This window comes from Dreissena polymorpha, chromosome 11 (genome assembly GCF_020536995.1).
Source record: "Dreissena polymorpha isolate Duluth1 chromosome 11, UMN_Dpol_1.0, whole genome shotgun sequence".
Taxonomy (NCBI): Eukaryota; Metazoa; Mollusca; class Bivalvia; order Myida; family Dreissenidae; genus Dreissena; species Dreissena polymorpha.
The window spans coordinates 61,415,358-61,437,325 of record NC_068365.1 but is presented as its reverse complement, the minus strand read 5'-3'; the positions used below and the strand labels follow the sequence as shown (position 1 = coordinate 61,437,325).

General features: G+C 37.2%; 1 protein-coding gene across 3 annotated transcripts in view; it reads left to right on the top strand.

Annotated features, from left to right (window-relative positions):
• The window catches only part of LOC127850194 (macoilin-like), a 67,703-nt gene extending 47,302 nt beyond the window's left edge, over positions 1-20,401 (top strand). For 2 of the 3 annotated variants that reach the window (XM_052383032.1, XM_052383033.1), the window contains exons 11-13: positions 1,291-1,465; positions 2,703-2,857; positions 17,389-20,401. In XM_052383032.1, the coding sequence (XP_052238992.1) occupies positions 1,291-1,465; positions 2,703-2,857; positions 17,389-17,475 (417 nt within the window). In that variant the 3' untranslated portion in view covers positions 17,476-20,401. Of the gene's footprint in view, positions 1-1,290; positions 1,466-2,702; positions 2,858-4,659; positions 4,692-17,388 lie in introns of all 3 variants that reach the window. The other variant, XM_052383034.1, reaches the window with a different exon arrangement.
• Positions 20,402-21,968: the final 1,567 nt, after the last annotated feature.

Sequence of the window (21,968 nt, the reverse complement as noted above, 5' to 3'; positions counted from 1 at the left end):
AGAAAACCCGAGGTATTGTCATAGCCAGCTCGTCATCCGCCGTCAGCCGTCCGCCATAGGCGTTGTGCTTAAACCTTAACATTGGCTCTAAAATCAAAGTGCTTCCACCTACAACTTTGAAACTTCATATGTAGATGCACCATGATGAGTTCTAACCGCCACACACATTTATGGGTCACTAGGTCAAAGGTCAAGGTCACTGTGACCTCTTATATAAATCTTAAACATAGGCTCTAAAATCAAAGTGCTTCCACCTACAACTTTGAAACTTCATATGTAGATGCACTTTGATGAGTTCTACACACCACACCCATTTTTGGGTCACTAGGTCAATGGTCAAGGTCACTGTGACCTCTAATAAAAAACTTTAACATAAACTTAGCATTGGCTCTAAAATCAAAGCGCTTCCACCTACGACTTTGAAACTTCATATGTAGATGCACCTTGATGAGTTCTACACGCCAAACCCATTTTTGGGTCACTAGGTCAAAGGTCAAGGTCACTGTGACCTCTAATATAAAACTTTTAACATAGGCTCTAAAATCAAAGTGCTTCCACCTACAACTTTGAAACTTCATTTGTAGATGCACCTTGATGATTTCTACATGCTACACCCATTTTTTGGGTCACTAGATCAAAGGTCAAGGTCACTGTGACCTCTAATATAAAACTTTAACATAGGCTCTAAAATCAAAGTGCTTTCAACTACAACTTTGAAACTTCATATATAGATGCACCTTGATGAGTTCTACACGCCACACCCAATGTTGGGTCACTAGGTCAAAGGTCAAGGTCACTGTGACCTCTAAAAAAAAATTGTTCTGACAAGCTTTCGCAGCCATGCGTTGGCACCCGTTATGCGGTGCTCTTGTTTTGGGAAGGGCGTGGCCTTCCATTTTTGGGGAAAATTGTCAACAAAACTGAAAAAAGGGGAAGAAATTTCCGAAAGTATGCTTGAAATTTGGGTAAAGTTGCATCATTTTATAGAAATTCTCTAAGGGTAAGGGGCCTCTTGGGGGAAAAAATCCGGTCTATGCGGTAATTATTGTCTCTGACAAGCCTGTTGAAACTTCATGCATGTGAATCAAGTGTTGTCCAAGTTTAGCCTGTGCAGGCAGCACAGGCTTCCCAGGGACAACACTTTCTGCCTATATTGGATTTTTGTGTAGAAAGAACTTCTTCTAAAATGTAAAAATCGCATAAAAGCAGGCATTGTCCTCCCTGAAAAGCATGTGCAGACTTCACAGGCTAATCTGGGACGACGCTTACCGCACATGCATTTTCCTCCAGTCACTGGCCCAGCTGAAAGAGCAGCAGACGGACACGGAGGTGTTGATGTCTGCGCTGTCTGCCATGCAGGACAAGACCCACCACCTGGAGAACAGCCTCTCTGCAGAGACCAGGCTTAAACTTGACCTTTTTTCAGCGCTCGGAGAGGCCAAGAGACAGATGGACATCTTACAGGGTACGTGTTGTCCATTGATTTTCCTACAGAGGGGTTATTTTTTTACTACGAATCTGCTAGTGAATTTACATATACAAGTGTAAAAATTCGTTATAACCTACATATTTTTCAAGCTCAAAATGTGATAATTCATTGTTGTTAAAGGAAACAAAGTATTATGTTTGTTGTTTAAAAGTACATAACTATGCCATTGTTTGTGAAATATAAAACATGTGTATAACAGCATTCTGGATGTGAGATGGAAAGAAAATTGTTTCGAAAACCCATCTGTGACTGAATGTTGATAAATGATGTTCACAAAAATTGTTCAATTATAAGTTTATCCTTTGAAACTTTGCTCATCAATGCCTTATATCTTAATCTTGCATTGGTCGAACATAGGGTGTGTGGGGTCAAGGTCACTTAGAAGATATTGAAGAATTGTTTGTACTTCATAACTTAAAAACACATTGAACTATTTTTATGAAACGTAATATTTAGATTTCTAATGTCCCTGTGTTGCACTTGTGGTGATGTTTATCAAGGTCAGGGTCACTGTTACCAAATATATAAAAATCATTTTGGCTTAACCCTTTCCCACAAGCAAAGTGAAAATGGCTATGTGCAAACAGCATAAAACATGAACAGACTGTGAGTAGCCTGCGAGTAACTCGCAGTCTGTTCAGTTGCTATGCTGTTTGCTGCTCATCAGTTACTAAGGGTTGGACATGAAGCCTTTTAAACTTGAATCTAGTAAGAAAGGTCTTCAAGTAAATATAACTTTCTAAGAGACTTCAAACATGTCAAAATACGTATCTAAGTGGCAAAGAGTTAATATCTCAAGAACAGTTGAGAGCGATTGTGATGCAAGCATGTATACATTGTACGATTATTTTCTTTTTGTTTTCTTATGGGGCACATTTGTTTAAAGTAAACAGTCAAGATCACTGTTGGTAAACATAGAAAGAGTGTAGGTTTATAAGTCTGATTTGATATTTTGCAGTATTAAGTAGAAAAGTACTAAATTACTTTAAAGCTAAAATGAATGACATACTATACAAACAGTTTGCTTAGAAAAAAACACCAGAAACTCTAAAAAGAAGAAGAAAAGTCTAGCACGCTGTCCTCAGACACCTCTTGTTGTAAAATCTCCATTTTTCTCAAATGTTTGCATTTGGCGACATTTTTGAATGGCAGCAGGAGCTCTGCTGAACGAAAATAAATTATTTTACAGAACTTATATTTATTGTTATTTCAGGTTTAATCCAGATGCGTGACCAGGAGATCGTGGACCTCAAGTCCAAAATGTCCGAGGTGATGGCCCTCATGCCCCAGAACATGGACGCCATGTCAGGCTCCGGGAACTCCTCCCCCTCCCCCCTGTACTCCACGTCTTCTGTCTCCAATCAACAGGTACGGGGCCCTGATTTGTGTCCAAAATTGGTCAGATTTTATGCGAAAGTTTTGTGTGGTTAATAAAATCAGAGTCTCTTGCCTTTCAATGGATTTGACCCTTTGAAATCATGATAACTTTACAAAATGAGCCTTGTTCTGGGTTAAATGTGTTTAATGCATTTGCCTTAAGTGTCGTCCCAGATTAGCTTGTGAAGTCTGCACACACACTAATCAGGGACTACTCTTTCCACTTTAACTAGATGTACGATCAAAAGAGATTTTGTTTTAAGAAATTTACACTTAAAGCACACTGCATATGCTAATCTGGGATAACATTTTACTCACATGCATTAAGGTCTATTTTTGTTGAGGTAGGCGTCTGTCTCCTCAAGAGGTAGGCGGCGCCGAGTTTTGGCCTAAATTAGTTGGGATTTTAATTATTCTGCTGAAAAGCAAAGGGAAAATGGCTTTGTGCTACCAACATAAAACCTAAGCAGACTGCAAATTACTGGCAGGTTGGTCTGGTTTTATTCTGTTTGCTGCTCATCCATATCTGAGTGTTGGAATAATGGCTTTTAAACTTGAATCTATTTAGAAAGATCTTAAATTTAATTAGATTCTCTGAGGGTCAACCAACTTTTCTGAGTGGTATAGGGGTTACTAATGGCTTGGGAGAGATTTTTGCATTTGATATAATCCATGGGTGTCACTTTGAGTCTTGGTGCCTGTTTTTTTCCTATCTTTTGAAGACCGTGATAGCTTAACAAAATCTTTGGTAATGTCCTGGAACTTTTTAAAAGAGAAATGTTTTTGTGTGGTTGAAATGTCATAACAGTAGCACCTTTGGTATTCAGTCTGTACATAGTTTTAATCTGCAAATCTTAATCATATAATGTCATAGTGGACAGGTATGATGTGATAGCTCAGATGGTTGTGATACAGGGTTATTAGATTAATATTGTGCGGAAGTTTAACTCATGTCTTACTTATATTTGCTACCTTATATCACAGATTGTGAAATCAGTAATAATTCTCACTAAACTAATTAAAAGCTACATGTGGTGCTATGTACGCAGCATGATAAACGTGAATCTAAATACTTAGAAACTGATTCCACGAAAATGTTCATTGGGAATAAATTTATACAGAGAAGTATACAATTATTGACATGAATGAGCCACAGTCTGGGAAATTAGGGCTTAATGCATGTGCCTAAAGTGTCCTCCCAGATAAGCCTCTTCAAACTTAAGGAAGACATTGCTTTTATAGAACGTTCGTTTAAGGGAAGTATTTTTTTTAATGAAAATCAAGTCTAGGCTGAAAGTGATTGCCATGATCAGTCTGTGCAGACAGTACAGGAAATTGGTATGAGACTTTATGCACATGCATTAAGCCCAGTTTTCCCAGAATTCAGCTAATTTGTTAGGGAACAGTGATAGTGGAAGTGAAATTCTATTTGTTGAAAAATTAGGGTGTATGCTAATGTATTTGAAATCTTTTTAGTTACATAAATTACTGGAAAATACTTTAAAACAGATCATAAATTCAATAATTATATCTAATGCATTTCTTACATTTTAATTTTAAATGTCTATTTTGTTCTTGTTAAGTTTTTACAAATATTTCTTAAAAGGAGTTTCTTAGTTTTCATTAGCAAAATATAAGGCTAAAATTGCCAATTGGGTACATGATTAAGTTTGGAACACATTTTCATTTGAACATATAAATTAACTGGTATGAAAATGCATCTTTCTGCACTGTTATTTTCTTAAACATTTTGTACGATTTCAAAGTTCTGTTTATTTCCCTTTTTAATGCAGCTTCCACGAAGGAGCATGGCAAACTAAATCAGGTGAACTTTACTCTCTACTTTGCCTCCTCACATTATGGCTTGTTTGGTATTAGGGGAAATGGGGCAGGATCTGAACACTGCATCAGTGCTGGCAAACATGTGGTGTTTCTCTTATTGATAGAATGTAAACATTTTTATGCCCCCCTTCGAAGAAGAGGGGGTATATTGCTTTGCTCATGTCGGTCGGTCTGTCGGTCCGTCCACCAGGTGGTTGTCAGACGATAACTCAAGAACGCTTGGGCCTAGGATCATGAAACTTCATAGGTACATTGATCATGACTCGCAGATGACCCCTATTGATTTTGAGGTCACTAGGTCAAAGGTCAAGGTCACGGTGACCCGAAATAGTAAAATGGTTTCCGGATGATAACTCAAAAACGCTTAGGCCTAGGATCATGAAATTTGATAGGTAGATTGATCATGACTTGCAGATGACCCCTATTGATTTTCAGGTCACTAGGTCAAAGGTCAAGGTCACAGTGACCCGAAATAGTAAAAAGGTTTCCGGATGATAACTCAAGAACGCTTAGGCCTAGGATCATGAAACTTGATAGGTAGATTGATCAGGACTCGCAGATGACCCCTATTGATTTTGAGGTCACTAGGTCAAAGGTCAAGGTCACAGTGACCCGAAATAGTAAAATGGTTTCCGGATGATAACTCAAGAACGCTTAGGCCTAGGATCATGAAACTTGATTGGTAGATTGATCATGACTCGCAGATGACCCCTATTGATTTTCATGTCACTAGGTCAAAGGTCAAGGTCACGATGACCCGAAATAGTAAAATGGTTTCTGGATGATAACTGAAGAACGCTTATTCCTATGATCATGAAACTTGATAGGTAGAATGATCATGACTCGCAGATGACCCCTATTGATTTTCAGGTCACTAGGTCAAAGGTCAAGGTCACGGTGACCCGAAATAGTAAAATGGTGTCCGGATGATAACTCAAGAATGCTTATGGCTTGGATCAGGAAACTTCATAGGTACATTGATCATGACTGGCAGATGACCCCTATTGATTTTCAGGTCACTAGGTCAAAGGTCAAGGTCACAGTGACAAAAAACATATTCACACAATGGCTCTTACTACAACGGAGAGCCCATATGGGGGGTATGCATGTTTTACAAACAGCCCTTGTTTAATTTTTGAGCTATGCTCTTGGAAAATGGGGCTTTATGCATTTGCTTAAAGTACTATCTCTGATTAGTCTGTGCAGTTCGAGCAGGCTAATAAAGGACGAGACTTTCTGCTTTTATGGAATTGTTTTTGTAAAGCAAGTCACCTATAAACAAAAATCCAAGTTGGAAGTTTCAACACTGATAAGCCGTTATAGACTTCATAGGCTTGGCTGTCACTATTTACATTTAATCTCATTTTCACAAAAGGAGCATCATTTTGGGGTTTTCTGCATCCTTGCTCTTTATTTTATAGTGTGCAGCTGCCTTATCTCTGTTATGACAAAGTTTAGATTGCTGACTGTGTCAGTGTCAGCCAGTATCTCATGTATTACCCATGTCTAGTTTAGATTGCTGACTGTGTCAGTGTCAGCCAGTATCTCATGTATTACCCATGTCTAGTTTAGATTGCTGACTGTGTCAGTGTCAGCCAGTATCTCATGTATTACCCATGTCTAGTTTAGATTGCTGACTGTGTCAGTGTCAGCCAGTATCTCATGTATTACCCATGTCTAGTTTAGATTGCTGACTGTGTCAGTGTCAGCCAGTATCTCATGTATTACCCATGTCTAGTTTAGATTGCTGACTGTGTCAGTGTCAGCCAGTATCTCATGTATTACCCATGTCTAGTTTAGATTGCTGACTGTGTCAGTGTCAGCCAGTATCTCATGTATTACCCATGTCTAGTTTAGATTGCTGACTGTGTCAGTGTCAGCCAGTATCTCATGTATTACCCATGTCTAGTTTAGATTGCTGACTGTGTCAGTGTCAGCCAGTATCTCATGTATTACCCATGTCTAGTTTAGATTGCTGACTGTGTCAGTGTCAGCCAGTATCTCATGTATTACCCATGTCTAGTTTAGATTGCTGACTGTGTCAGTGTCAGCCAGTATCTCATGTATTACCCATGTCTAGTTTAGATTGCTGACTGTGTCAGTGTCAGCCAGTATCTCATGTATGTTTAGATTGCTGACTGTGTCAGTGTCAGCCAGTATCTCATGTATTACCAATGTCTAGTTTAGATTGCTGACTGTGTCAGTGTCAGCCAGTATCTCATGTATTACCCATGTCTAGTTTAGATTGCTGACTGTGTCAGTGTCAGCCAGTATCTCATGTATTACCCATGTCTAGTTTAGATTGCTGACTGTGTCAGTGTCAGCCAGTATCTCATGTATTACCCATGTCTAGTTTAGATTGCTGACTGTGTCAGTGTCAGCCAGTATCTCATGTATTACCCATGTCTAGTTTAGATTGCTGACTGTGTCAGTGTCAGCCAGTATCTCATGTATGTTTAGATTGCTGACTGTGTCAGTGTCAGCCAGTATCTCATGTATTACCCATGTCTAGTTTAGATTGCTGACTGTGTCAGTGTCAGCCAGTATCTCATGTATTACCCATGTCTAGTTTAGATTGCTGACTGTGTCAGTGTCAGCCAGTATCTCATGTATTACCCATGTCTAGTTTAGATTGCTGACTGTGTCAGTGTCAGCCAGTATCTCATGTATTACCCATGTCTAGTTTTGACAGATACCATTAGCTGCTTTTGATTTATCAATTTTATATTTCACAGATATGAAAAGTCTCACAAAATGTTGCTTGTTTAATCAGCCAATTTTCCACCTCAAATGTGTCTTGTTACGCAATAATTGTGTCTGGGATGCAAAAATGAAGCTGAAATTTAAATCAATACACGCACTCGCTGTGAAAAGCAAGTGTTTCTGTTGAAGAAATGCAAATATGTCAGTGATTTTATTCTATCATGAGGCTATGATACTTTTAAGCTGAGAAAGTCTGTTTGATCAAGTAATTTTACACGATTTAACGTCTGTTTTAGGTCACTAACTAAATGTTGTTAGATACTTGTTGTTAAAGATGTAAATACTATTGATTTTAGTGATGATGTATTTGATGCGGAGCATTGTTTTAAGTGATGAAAGGGATAACACTGATAAGTGATAACAGAATAAATGATCATTATGATGATGGTGATGATGATGTTTAAGAATGTAACGGTCAAAAGGATGATGCATGCATGTGGTGATGGTGTAAATGACACTTTAAGGGTTATTGTTTTATTGATTTTTGAGGGCATATTTGGGCTAGAATTCTGCCCCACATCCTATCTCAAAAGGTTAATATTTTTCCGCTAAAATGACTTATTGTCAAACTTGCTATTGGAAATCGGTGTGAAAGTTCCCATCTATTTTGACCAAACCAAGTTTCTGGGTAATAGCATTTGCGCAGAGTATGAGATTTAACAAAGTAGTATATAAAAATGTTATCATGCTGATCATCTTAAAATTCCCACACATAGAAGGCCCGCCAACTTTTCCCAAAGGTGAAAACTGAAAGAACACCTTTGTTAGTAGTGGTTGCTTCTCACCTAGGTAACTGTGGCTGTCTCTCCCACCCACTGAAAATCAGTTCCCTGAATGATCCCTGTTCCCGAAGGGCGGGTTTCCTCATGGTATTTTGGTCACCAATTTCTACATCCACACCTAAAGATCATACCAAAACAAGATCACTAGGGTTAAATGTAGTAATGCCTTTTAAAATATTTTTCTGACATCTTGTTTCTGAAATTCATGATGAATATCCCTTTCAGTGCGAGAACCGAATTTTATAGGCCTTTGCTAACAGTTTGGATCCAGATGAGACGCCACAGAACGTGGCGTCTCATCAGGATCCAAACTGTTTGCTATTCTAATAGTATTCTTTGAAAAAAATCGAAGAAAAAATGCTAATTTTAGAAATTCAGCAGATGACATTTTTGCAGACAACAAATTTCCCAGCATGCAAAGGGATATGTGTATTAGCTGCTTTATTGTCCGCTACTGGTGAAACCGGTGGGGACTTATGGTTTGCACTGGTGAAACCGGAGGGGACTTATGGTTTGCGCTCTGTGTGTCCGTCAGTCAGTCAGTTCGTGAGTCTGTGAGTTTGTCACACTTTTCTGGATCCTGCGATTACTTTAAAAGTTCTTCATATTTTTGTCATAAAACTTGAAACATGGATAGATGGCAATATGGACATTATGCACGTCATTTCATTTCGTTCCTACGTCAAATATTCTGGTTGCAATGGCAACAAATAAAAAAATATGTATTTCTGACAATGGTGGAGCCGGTAGGGGACATTTATTGCTTGGCAATAGTCTTGTTTTTCACATGCCCTTTCTCAAAAGCTTTTGGTTGTTGTGTTTACTAATTGAGCGACCATTAGTATGTATTGCAGTAGTCTAGTAGGATGTTGTAGTTATTGCATTTAGGCGGTGTTAAAATAAACCAAACAATTGTTGTTGTTCATTTAAGTTGACCTGGGTACCGTTTTACTGAACTACTTACGCAATTCGTAGACTCGCGCACATATTTTAAATTAAGTATAGTTCCTTCAAATCTTGCTACATTGACATTTGGTATGTTTTAATGAAATTCGTAATATAATGTTACATTGCAAGTAAAAATTAATTTGCATCAATCATAAATAAATAAAATTCAAGTATTTAAAAATATGTGCTTAAGTCTAAGACTTGCGTAAGTTGTTTAGTAAAACAGTACCCTGATGCATTAAATGAATTGGGCTTTCATACGAATCTCTAACTTAAGACTGCTAGCACTGATATTGGAGACCTGCCCTAAGTAGATGCTGTCATTTCATAAGCCTCGTTTTGGGATAACTTCGTTTAATGCATGTGCCTATTAAGTGATGTCTCAGATTTGCCGTTGCAGTCCGCTTTATTGTTATTTATCATGAACAGGAAGGCTCGTCTTAGCAAAAAATTAAGTCAAGGGGGAAGTGTATTCTCTGATTAGCTTGTGTGCCATGCACAGGCTTATATGGGACAATGCTCTTTGCTTATGCATTAAGCCCAGTTTTGCTATAACGCTGCTCACATGATACACAGAGATTTTTGGTGGTTTTGCAAGTTATTATGCCCCCCTTCGAAAAAGAGGGGGTATATTGCTTTGCACATGTCGGTCGGTCGGTCTGTTGGTCCGTCCACCAGATGGTTTCCGGATTATAACTCAAGAACGCTTAGGCCTAGGATCATGAAACTTTATAGGTACATTGATCATGACTCGCAGATGACCCCTGTTGATTTTGAGGTCACTAGGTCAAAGGTCAAGGTCACTGTGACCGGAAATAGTAAAATGGTTTCCGGATGATAATTCAAGAACGCTTATGCCTAGGATCATGAAACTTGAAAGGTAGATTGACCATGACTCGCAGATGACCCCTATTGATTTTGAGGTCACTAGGTCAAAGGTCAAGGTCACGGTGACCCGAAATATTAAAATGGTTTCCGGATGATTAGTCAAGAACGCTTATGCCTAGGATCATGAAACTTGATAGGTAGATTGATCATGACTCGCAGATGACCCCTATTGATTTTCAGGTCACTAGGTCAAAGGTCAAGGTCACGGTGACCCGAAACAGTAAAATGGTTTCCGGATGATAACTCAAGAACGCTTACGCCTTGGATCATGAAACTTCATAGGTACATTGATCATGACTCTCAGACGACCCCTATTGATTTTCAGGTCACTAGGTCAAAGGTCAAGTTAACAGTGACCGACACAATTAAATGGTTTCCGGATGATAACTCAAGATCGCTAACGCCTAGGATCACGAAACTTTATATGTACATTGATCATGACTCGCAGATGACATCTATTGATTTGTCAAGAACGCTTATGCCTAGGATCATAAAACTTGATAGATAGATTGATCATGACTCGCAGATGACCCCTATTGATTTTCAGGTCACAAGGTCAAAGGTCAAGGTCACGGTGACCAGAAATAGTAAAATGGTTTCCGGATGATAACTCAAGAACGCTTATGCCTAGGATCATGAAACTTGATAGGTAGTTTGATCATGACTGGTAGATGACCCCTATTGATTTTCAGGTCACTAGGTCAAAGGTCAAGGTCACGGTGACCCGAAATAGTAAAATGGTTTCTGGATGATAACTCAAGAACGCTTATGCCTAGGATCATGAAACTTCATAGGTACATTGATCATGACTGGCAGATGACCCCTATTGATTTTCAGGTCACTAGGTAAAAGGTTAAGGTCACAGTGACAAAAAACATATTTACAAAATGGCTGTCACTACAACTGAGAGCCCATATGGGGGGCATGCATGTTTTACAAACAGCCCTTGTTATGAGACATTTTGGGCTTTACTTATGCACCTTAATTCATGATTAAAGGAACTATGCAAATCTTAATTCCACCATCAATGTTGTCATAGTTCTTATAGCAGTGAGAATTGCAAAGATGGAATTCACTCATTAATTGTTTGCCTCATTTAAAGAACAACCACACAAACAACACCCAAGGTTTGGTTTTAAGATCACAGCAACAGAGTCATAAGAACGAATTAAGAATGACACAGTGATGTATCCATATGTGCTTATAGGACTTGTTTGTATGATTTTTTTATGCCATCGGTAGGGTGGCATATAGCAGTTGAACTGTCCGTCAGTCAGAATGTCAGTATGTGTTTATGTCAGTCTGTCCGTCCGTCCGAAAAAAAAACTTTAACGTTGGCCATAACTTTTGAATTATTGAAGATAGAAACTTGATATTTGGCATGCATGTGTATCTAATGGAGCTGAACATTTTGAGTGGTGAAAGGTGAAGGTCAAGGTCATCCTTCAAGGTCAAATGTCAAATGTATGGCGTCTGTCCGTCCGAAAACTTTAACATTGGCCATAACTTTTTCAATATTGAAGATAGCAACTTGATATTTGGCATGCATGTGCATTTCACGGAGCTGCACATTTTGAGTGGTGAAAGGTGAAGGTCAAGGTCATCCTTCAAGGTCAAATGTCTAATATATGGCGTCTGTCCGTCTGTCCAAAAACTTTAACATTGGCCATAATTTTTTCATTATTGAAGATAGCAACTTGATATTTGGCATGCATGTGTATCTCAGAGCTGCACATTTTGAGTGGTGAAAGGTGAAGGTGAAGGTCATCCTTCAAGGTCAAATGTCAAATATATGGCGTCTGTCAGTCCGAAAACTTTAACGTTGGCCATAACTTTTTCAGTATTAAAGATAGCAACTTGATATTCGGCATGCATGTGCATCTCACGGAGCTGCACATTTTGAGTGGTGAAAGGTGAAGGTCAAGGTCATCCTTCAAGGTCAAATGTCTAAGATATGGCGTCTGTCCGTCTGAAAACTTTAACATTGGCCATAACTTTTTCACTATTGAAAATAGCAACTTGATATTTGGCATGCATGTGTATCTCATGGAGCTGAACATTTTGAGTGGTGAAAGGTGAAGGTCAAGGTCATCCTTCAAGGTCAAATGTCAAATATATGGCGTCTGTCCGAAAACTTTAAAATTGGCCATAACTTTTTCGATATTGAAGATAGCAACTTGATATTTGGCATGCATGTGTATCTTATGAAGCTGCACATTTTGAGTGGTGGAAGTTCAAGGTCAAGATCATCATTCAAGATTAAAGATCAAAAAAAAAAAATCAAAGCGGCGTTCTCATGAAGCTGCACATTGTGAGTGGTGGAAGTTCAAGGTCAAGGTCATCCTTCAAGGTCAAAGGTCAAAAAAAAATAATTCAAAGGGGCATTCTCATGAAGCTGCACATTTTGAGTGGTGGAAGTTCAAGGTCAAGGTCATCCTTCAAGGTCAAAGGTCAAAAAAAAAAATAATTTTTTTTTTCAAAGCGGCGCAATAGGGGCATTGTGTTTCTGACGAACACATCTCTTGTTTAATTATTCAAGTTGCTTTCACATTGATCATAAACTGAATACATTTCAAATGAAAGACACAACTGTATGAATGATTATTCTACTATTTTTGATCAAATACCTTAATGTTTTGGGGAACTTGTCAGCAAAATATAACACAGAGTGTGCCACCACTGCCTATGGCTTATGTATAAGAGCAGGTTTCTGGAAAATTGGGCTTTATGCATGTTAGTTAAAGAATTGCATTCAAGATTAGCATGTGCAGTCCACAAAGGCTTATCAGGTATGACATTTTCTTTGTTTTATGACAATTTTCTTTTTAAATCCTTTCTATATAAAAGTCGTGTTTAGGTTAATGCGCAGGTTAATCTGGGTTGACTCTACACACTTGCATTAAGCCCTGTTTTACCAGAGTTCGACTCATATCAGTGTACTGGGCTTGGCTCGATTCATCATATCATGCATCATTCTACTAGCAGGGCCAAGGCAAATAGGTGACTCAGCCCTTTCCATTCAAGCAAAATGAAAACGGCTCTGTGAAACAGCCTAAAACCGGAACAGCCTGCAAGTAACTCATAGTCTGTTCAGGTTTCATGCTGTTTGCTGCTCATCAGTATCTAAGGGTTGGAAATGAAGCCTTTAAAACTTGAATCTAGTAAGAAAGGTCTTGAGTTATATTTAACTTTCTAAGGGACTACAAATGCGTAAAAATATGTATCTAAGTGGTAAAGGGTTAGTCGATATGACTGTAGAATGTTTGTAACTGGACTTGTTGTATGTTACTTTGATTGAAAGTTACTATTGTACATTAATACATCTTTTATCTTTAAATGGTTCCAGAGTGGGTAATCATTTGACAAACAAGATTGTGAGTCCATGCTGAGACAGGTATTTTTTGCCATTGTATACCCTTTATTAATTGTATTAATTGTCAAAATGCCGCTCACTATCCAGACATATTGGCCAGAAAGGCAAGAAAGTGATAAGTGTTTATATGGTAGTAATATTCCCTCTATATTTTGACTTTTCTCGCTGCAAATTTTCTTAGCAGGTCACACAATTACAGTTGCAGGTAAAAAAAAATATAAGCGATTAAAGTCGAGATAAAGAGAGAATATTAATATGAAGTTAACGCCTATCACTTTCTTGCTGATATGGCTGGAAAGTAAGCAGTGTGTAAAAAACAAATACAAATAATAAAGGGTATAAAAAGGTAAAAAATGGACGTGGGAATCTTGTTGGTCATGTGATTACCCCCTTTGTGTTCAATGACAAGTTTGTAATAAAAGTTTCTTGTTGTGTATTTAATGTTGTGTGTGTTTTTAGAGAACCAACTTTTCTTCTTTATTACATGAATGAAATAGATATTTGTCTACATAATTGAGCCTCACTCTAGAAAAAGAGGCTTGATAAGCCTGTTCATACCACACAGAGATCACACTATTTTTAGCTCACCTGAGCACATTGTGCTCATGGTGAGCTTTTGTGGTCACCTTTTGTCCGTCGTGCGTAGTGCGTCGTGCATGCGTTGTCAACATTTGCCTTGTGAACACTGTAGAGGCCACATTAATTGTCCGATCTTCATGAAACTTGGTCAGAACATTTGTCCCGATTATACCTCGACTGAGTTCGAAACTAGGTCATGCTGGGTCAAAAACTAGGTCACTAGGTAAAAAAATAGAAAAACCTTGTGAACACTGTAGAAGTCACATTTTTTCATGTAAATTTTGCCAAAATGTTTGTCTAAATGATATGTTGGTTGAGTTCAAAAATTGTTCCGGTCCATTGAAAAACAGGGCCACCAGGGGGCGGGGCAGTATTCCTTATATGGCTATATAGAAACCTTGTGAACACTCTAGAAGTCACAATTTTTGCCCAATCATCATTAAACTTGGTCAAAACATTGGTTTTATTGATATCTAGGATGAGTTCGAAAATGGTCAAGATCAGTGAAAAAACATGGCTGCCAGGGTGGGGATCTTTTTCCTTATATTTATATAGTAAAAAAGTTTGTGAATAATCAAGAAGTCACATTTTTTGCCTAATCATCATGAAATTTGGTCAAAACATTGGTTATGTGGATACCTGGGATGTGTTTGAAAATAGTTGAACATTTGAAAAACATGGCCATAATAACAGAGGATTATTATGTTGATGATTGGTTGGGGATGAAGTGCAACAAACGTATTTTTGCCATCTGAAAACCCTTTATTAAATAATCTCAAAAATTTTAGTAGTAATATTGATTTCACAGAAAATTACTTAGGGGAGAAACAACTGTACATAACAGTTAAGAGTCAGGCCCCAAATTCCTGTGCTGGCCACTTTTCACACATTTTGTTGCATGTAATTTAATGACGCAGACCAATGAAATAACCATTAGCCACAGCAGGTACCTCATTATCTCTGACAGTTGCTTGATGCCTAACCCCTTGTTTACAGCCCTTTGCAGTAAACAGCATGGAACAGCAATTGCTTTACAGTGGTATCAATATAGAGATAAACACATAAATACATCTGTCTGGCGTTTATTTATAAAAATCTGCATGCTGACTGCATAAAAAGAACAGATTACAACATTGAAGCAAGCTCTTGAAATAGCAAAATTATGTACTTATATATTTCCAAGAAAGGTTTATACAATATATATAAATTTAATGGGCGTGATATTTCATATTTCTTAGCTTTAAGTACAGTGATGCCTGATTGAACTTACTCAATATGGCTATTATTAAACTTATAACTATCACAAAATCCCAGTGTATATTATGAATATCAAGAAAAAAAAGGTAAAGATATGTACGTAAAAATATCCTTTACAGCTTAGGCAACAACTGTTGTCCAAATTCAATTATATTGATCAATAAAAAATAGATTGAAATATTCTCCAACTTTACTGTTGAGCATTTATTGACAAAAACTATCGTGTCTACATGTACACATATCGTATCACAGATATACTTTGTTCAAGAATTAAAGTGATAGAGAAAATGTACTTAAAAACCAACTATTGGATACGTATGATATTAAATGCAGCTTGTATTTGAGAATAAATTTCACAATTAAAATGCATTTTAGTTTTGCATTGGTTGTAAATAAAGAGTAGAAGCGTAGAGGAATTGTTTACAAACAACACTTACATGTACAAATGTGAATAATTAACAAAAATTAACTCTTTAATGAAGTATGAAATTTCATTTTAAATTATAAATACAGATTGATATACAAAAGTCATGTAGGCCTACATGGATGATTTGTGAAATACAGTATTATGTGAAAGTCAGAAATACCATTATTCTAATTAATTTTATATACAGATGTCATGTATGTGAAATGCAGTATTACTTGAAAATCAGAGTATCATTGTTCTAAATAACTTTGAATGGAAAAACAGTGAAAACGTATTTTAATAATAGAGCACACTAAGTCTGTACTACCGCCTGTCAGCTCAGCACTCCTCCTCTTTTGAAGATTTTACACTTAATAATCGAACTATAAAGCGCAAGTTAAGTATGTACTCCCGTCTATATGAAGTACTTTTATTATTTTGAACTCCCCCTTCCCAGAATAGTTAAGTCCCTTTGGGTCCCAGGTGAGCGTCTAGGGCCCATGGCCCTCTTGTTTACACACATGCATTAAGCCCCATTTTCCAAGAGCTCAGCTCATATATATGTGTAAAATGAATTCAAGCTTGTACAAACTATTCAGTGAAATTTTAAAGTCTGGAATGGTAACATTTTGGTAAGGAGTAGTGAGATTTGAGGACATTATATCAACTGGATGACTGGATTAATAAGTTAATGTAGAGCCCTGAATGGAGAGTTGGGGGAGTAGATGTAGGGGAGTAGATGTAGGCATGAGCATGATATTTATTGTATCAGATTAATAAAATGAGCCTCACTCTGGGAAAAGGGGGTTTAATGCATGTGTGTCAAGTGTCATCCCAGATTAGCCTGTGCAGTCTGCACAGGCTTATCAGGGGTGACACTATGCTTTTATGCTATTTTTCGTTTAAATAAAATCTCTCATCAAAAATACAGTTAAGGCATAAAGTGTCATCCCTGATAGCACAGGCTTATCTTGAATGACACTTTACCCACATGCATTTACACAGGCTTATCTAGAATGACACTTTACCCACATGCATTTACACAGGCTAATCTTGAATGACACTTTACCCACATGCATTTACACAGGCTTATCTTGAATGACACTTTACCCACATGCATTTACACAGGCTAATCTTAAATGACACTTTACCCACATGCATTTACACAGGCTTATCTTGAATGACACTTTACCCACATGCATTTACACAGGCTTATCTTAAATGACACTTTACCCACATGCATTTACACAGGCTTATCTTGAATGACACTTTACCCACATGCATTACACAGGCTAATCTTAAATGACACTTTACCCACATGCATTTACACAGGCTTATCTTGAATGACACTTTACCCACATGCATTTACACCAGATTTTCCAGAGCGTGCCTCAAATATTAAACAGATCATATCACGCAATGGTTTGCATGTTTGTACAATTATATATTGTCCTTAAAATGGTTGAACGCAACGCGTTGTCATGGCAGCATTAATTTGTGAAGGCTTATTTCTCTTCTTTTATGCAAAATAGTTTTGCCATTTGCTATGTTTATGTAGCAAAAATTGACAGTGGCTTAAATTTCACATTCTGTTTGGATAATACCAGGTTTACATGATTATGTTTGTTATTGGGAAGGGTGGCCTTTGATGTCATATGAAGAATTTCCGTCTTTTATTTTCCAGAATTTACACCAGCAGCTGGAGAATGGACACATACCGAAATCTAAAATGAACCCCAATGCTTTAATGTTCACCCCGAAGTCGATGTAGAAAGCACTGGTGCTGCTGCTGCTGTTGCTGCTGCTGCTAAAGACTAGAGGCTGACAAAGATGCTAAGAAATGTTTGATCATCCTACCAGAAACTGTTTATGACCTTTGGGCCACTGAAACTGAAATATCTTACATTTATCTCATCTTTTGTCTTTACTTACGGTTTGTTAATGTTTTTCTTAAAAACAATACAAACAAAAACTTTAAAAGCCTTTAAAAAAAATAGCTTTGATCATTTTAACTAAATTTGCATCTTCAAAGTTTAGTACATGTAAATACAAAATACTTGGCTTTTACTCTCTGCAACATGTCAATTATGCAAGAAATACAGACAAAAATAACAAAGGATTATTATTTAAAGATAAGATGCTTATAATAACTGCAATATTGCCCCTGTTTTTTGTCAGTGTTTGAAAGCTAAACTTTTGAAAATTGATTTCTGAAACTTACTGAGATACAAAATTAGATTTTCAGCAAGTTTATCATGTTGTTACACTATAATACTCACTGGGGTTAGAACACTTGTAAAACCTTTGGTACTATGTATGAAACATTTCTTTGCAATTTCTTGCCAGAAGTTTTTAGTTCGCCTCTGATTTTACGCCTTTGTTTTGAACCCATTTTTGACTGTAATGCAGCAGAAGACATTGTTCGGCTCGTCACTTTCCCAGCAAATGGAACATAATGTTCTTTTTATATGTTCTGAAACAATGGCACTGCCAGCGGTTAATACATGTAGTTGATATGTTAAAGTAATTGCATCTGGAATGATGTGACACTTGTTTTTGCTTATGTTTTATAGTCGAACGTGCATGGAGGTCATGCATATCTCTTAAACGTCTTCAGTATTTTGTTGTTAAGGTTTGATTTTGTCAGTTTTGTAAGTGTTGTCAGTTTTGCTGGTGCAAAAGCCTTGACATTTTTTATTTCAGTCAAATAATGAAATTATAGTAATTGTTTGCTATTTAAATGTTACGAGAGGTAACATTACAACTTACAACAAAAGAGTTTTTTGTATATGATTTCTTCTTCTTAAGTTCTGTCATTAGTTTCAGGAACTTCTGTTTTGGCAGTTTATAAATGGCAAAGAAGGAAAAATAGTGTTAAAGAACACATAAAATAATCATTGAAGCTAAAGCAATGGCATTTTCCTGTACTTCTTTAATGATTTTTTTTTAGTTTTTCAGTTAAGATTTGTTTTCCTTATATCAATATACTCGTGGTTCTTGTCTGTGTTGTTGTAGTTTAAATGTCTGTTTCCTAACAATTTTTTAGCTAAGTAATTAAGCAATAGCATTGTTCAGCTACCAGAAAAATCATATAAAACTGAAAAGTTAATAATTCATGGAAAGTCAGCTTTTTCATGTGTAACGTTATATTTCTTGTTTGGTTTGATGATGAGTTGTTAGCATGCAAGACAAACATCCTATATATGACCGTAATGGCCAACTATATTACTGAATAATACAGCTGTTATTTGTGAAATTTATTTTGTAACAGTGGGTCTGGTCTTTATGTTAGATATTGGCCGTGTTCTGTGAAAAGGGGGTTTAATGCATGTCGGCACAGGCTAATCAGGGACGATACTTTCTGGCTAAACTTGATTTTTGCTAAAAAGATACTTTATTAAAACAAAAAATATCAAACAAGGGGAAAGAGTTGCCCCTGATTAGCCTGTGCAGACTGCACGGGCTAATCTGGGATGTCACTTTACGCACATGCAATAAACCCCTTTTTCAAAGTGCACAGCCCATCTAAGTTTGTTGCGTTGGCAGTTTTGAGAAGAACATGTCCATAGGTTTTTATTTCTTAACGATTGACAAAACAAGATTCTGCTATTGACCCCATCACTCACTTAACAGAAACCTACTTTAATCTGAATCTTAAAACATCTGGGTTATTTTTTTGTCAAAAGTACTCCAGATGATTGAACAAGATGCTTTATTTATGTTGTTTCAGCAGTGGCTTCTAATGTTTCATCTTGATATTAATAACTGATAGCAAATGACATAACAGGATGGTTCTTAATTCTTAGTATGCCCTTCGTCATGTTATGTAGAAACAGCCAAACTGTTCTACTAGACAACAGAGAACTGGGCCGTGCTCAGTGGAAAGGGGGTTTAATGCATGTGCGTTAAGTGTCGTCCCAGATTAACCTGTGCGGTCTGTACAGGCTTATCAGGGACGACACTTTCCGCCTAAACTGGATTTTTGCTAAGAAGCAACTTTCTTTAAAGAAAAATATGTTAAAGCGGAATGTCGTACCTGATTATCCTGTGCAGACTGCACAGTCTCATCTTGGAAGACACTTTACCCACGTGCATTAAACCCCCTTTTCACAGAGCATCGCCCATATCTTTATTAACTCACACATGACATCCAACTATGTTGAGGGTCTTATTGTGTTTGAAGTTGGACCATATGCAGGAATGTGCTATTGTTGAAACAAATACCATTACAGTTGTTCTTGTTTCCATTCCTATGGATTTATATATTCATAAGCAGAGAGCAAAAATATGCAATGTATTGACTAAAAACATATTTAAGTTATCAAAGCTACGTACAATTGTTTAGTACCAAAATGTTATGCTCACTGATGTTTCTGAAACCTGATCATTGCTTCAGTTGGTATTTCGACTCTTTTTAGAATGAAGCTTTTTACATGGTAACAAAGTTTGTCACATCAATACTTTATAATCTTAACTGTTCAATTTCGTGTTTGGTTTAGTAAATTTATTTACTGCTTTCACAATTTGCTACAAGAACAGTTTAAACTTAAAACAAAACAGTTTAAAACTGCATGCTGTGAACATGAGGTTGGCCATACTAAGTTTATAAGTGACAATATTATGAAGGTGTGAATCACCTTACTCCTGGACTAGACTAGAAATGAGGCTGTTGTTTCAAGAATAAAGAACTGAAAGTGCTTAGAGTTGTTTTATGTGTGTTATATTTGTTTTTCCTTTTAGCTCACCCTATGTTTAGATATTGAGCTTTTAGTATTGAGGACCTCGCAATTGTGGCCTGTCATCTGTAACCAACCTCTCTCAGGGAATGTTGCAATTGTGGCCTGTCATCTGTAACCAACCTCTCTCAGGGAATGTTGCAATTGTGGCCTGTCATCTGTTACCAACCTCTCTCAGGGAATGTTGCAATTGTGGCCTGTCATCTGTAACCAACCTCTCTCAGGGAATGTTGCAATTGTGGCCTGTCATCTGTAACCAACCTCTCTCAGGGAAAGTTGCAATTGTGGCCTGTCATCTGTAACCAACCTCTCTCAGGGAATGTTGCAATTGTGGCCTGTCATCTGTAACCAACCTCTCTCAGGGAAAGTTGCAATTGTGGCCTGTCATCTGTAACCAACCTCTCTCAGGGAATGTTGCAATTGTGGCCTGTCATCTGTAACCAACCTCTCTCAGGGAATGTTACCAGGATAGAAACTTCACTTTGTTAGCTTACCTGTTGAAGGCACAGAGTTGGCTATAAGGACAACCTTTTGTCTGTTGCGTGTCGTCCTTAGCGCCTAAACTATTCATTTAAAGGTAATCTCCTAAACTGTTTTCAGCTATGAAAACACTACAGGAATGGACAATTAGTGACTCTCTTTCAAAGTTTTTCAAATAATTCATGTCCACTGCATATATAGGCCACCAAAGCTTAAATAAGAAATTGAAAATTCAAACAAAATAAATCCCTGAAACTGCAAAGGTCAGGGATGTATATTTGGTGTGTAACATTGTGGTATACAACTAAGTTTGTTCAGATCAAGCCTCTGGGCTCAAGTTTCGCCATACTCCTCGGGCCACATGATTTAAAATATATAATTATTTTGCAAATAGCGGTAAAAATCTCTGTAATCGCCAGAGTCATGGGTTTAATATTTTGCATGTTATTACCCGTGACGGTCCTGTACCTTGTTTGTTCAAATAATGTGCATGGGAACACGTTTCCTCAGCCCTTTTGGGTAATTGAAAGCTTTAAAGATATCTTAATCAAAAGGCTTAGTGGTTGTGTCCGCCATGTAATTGCATATGGTGATGCTCATACCACATTTTCTCAAATCCTGATTGTTTGGTTCGCATTTGCCCCGCCGTGTATACTAATACATAATGCCAGTTACACGGTCTTGGTAGTTTTCAGACTATACTTACGGGGTCAATATAAATATCGGGGTCTGTATACAACCCCGCGTTTTTGACATCTTAAATGACTATGTAGGGGGGGGGGTAGGGGAATCAAATTGCCCAATAAGGTCTTGTATCGAAAATCACAATCAGGTCTTAAACTGAAATTTTATACAACCCGCAATTAATTTCGCTATATATTTACTTGTATAAGACATTGAATAAGTGATGTGTGTGTGTATATATATATATATATATATATATATATATATATATATGTACATACATACATACATATACCTTAATTCGTGTATATATCGGATAAAAAAACTGGCCATATGTGTGAATATAAAGTTTGTTAAAAAAACT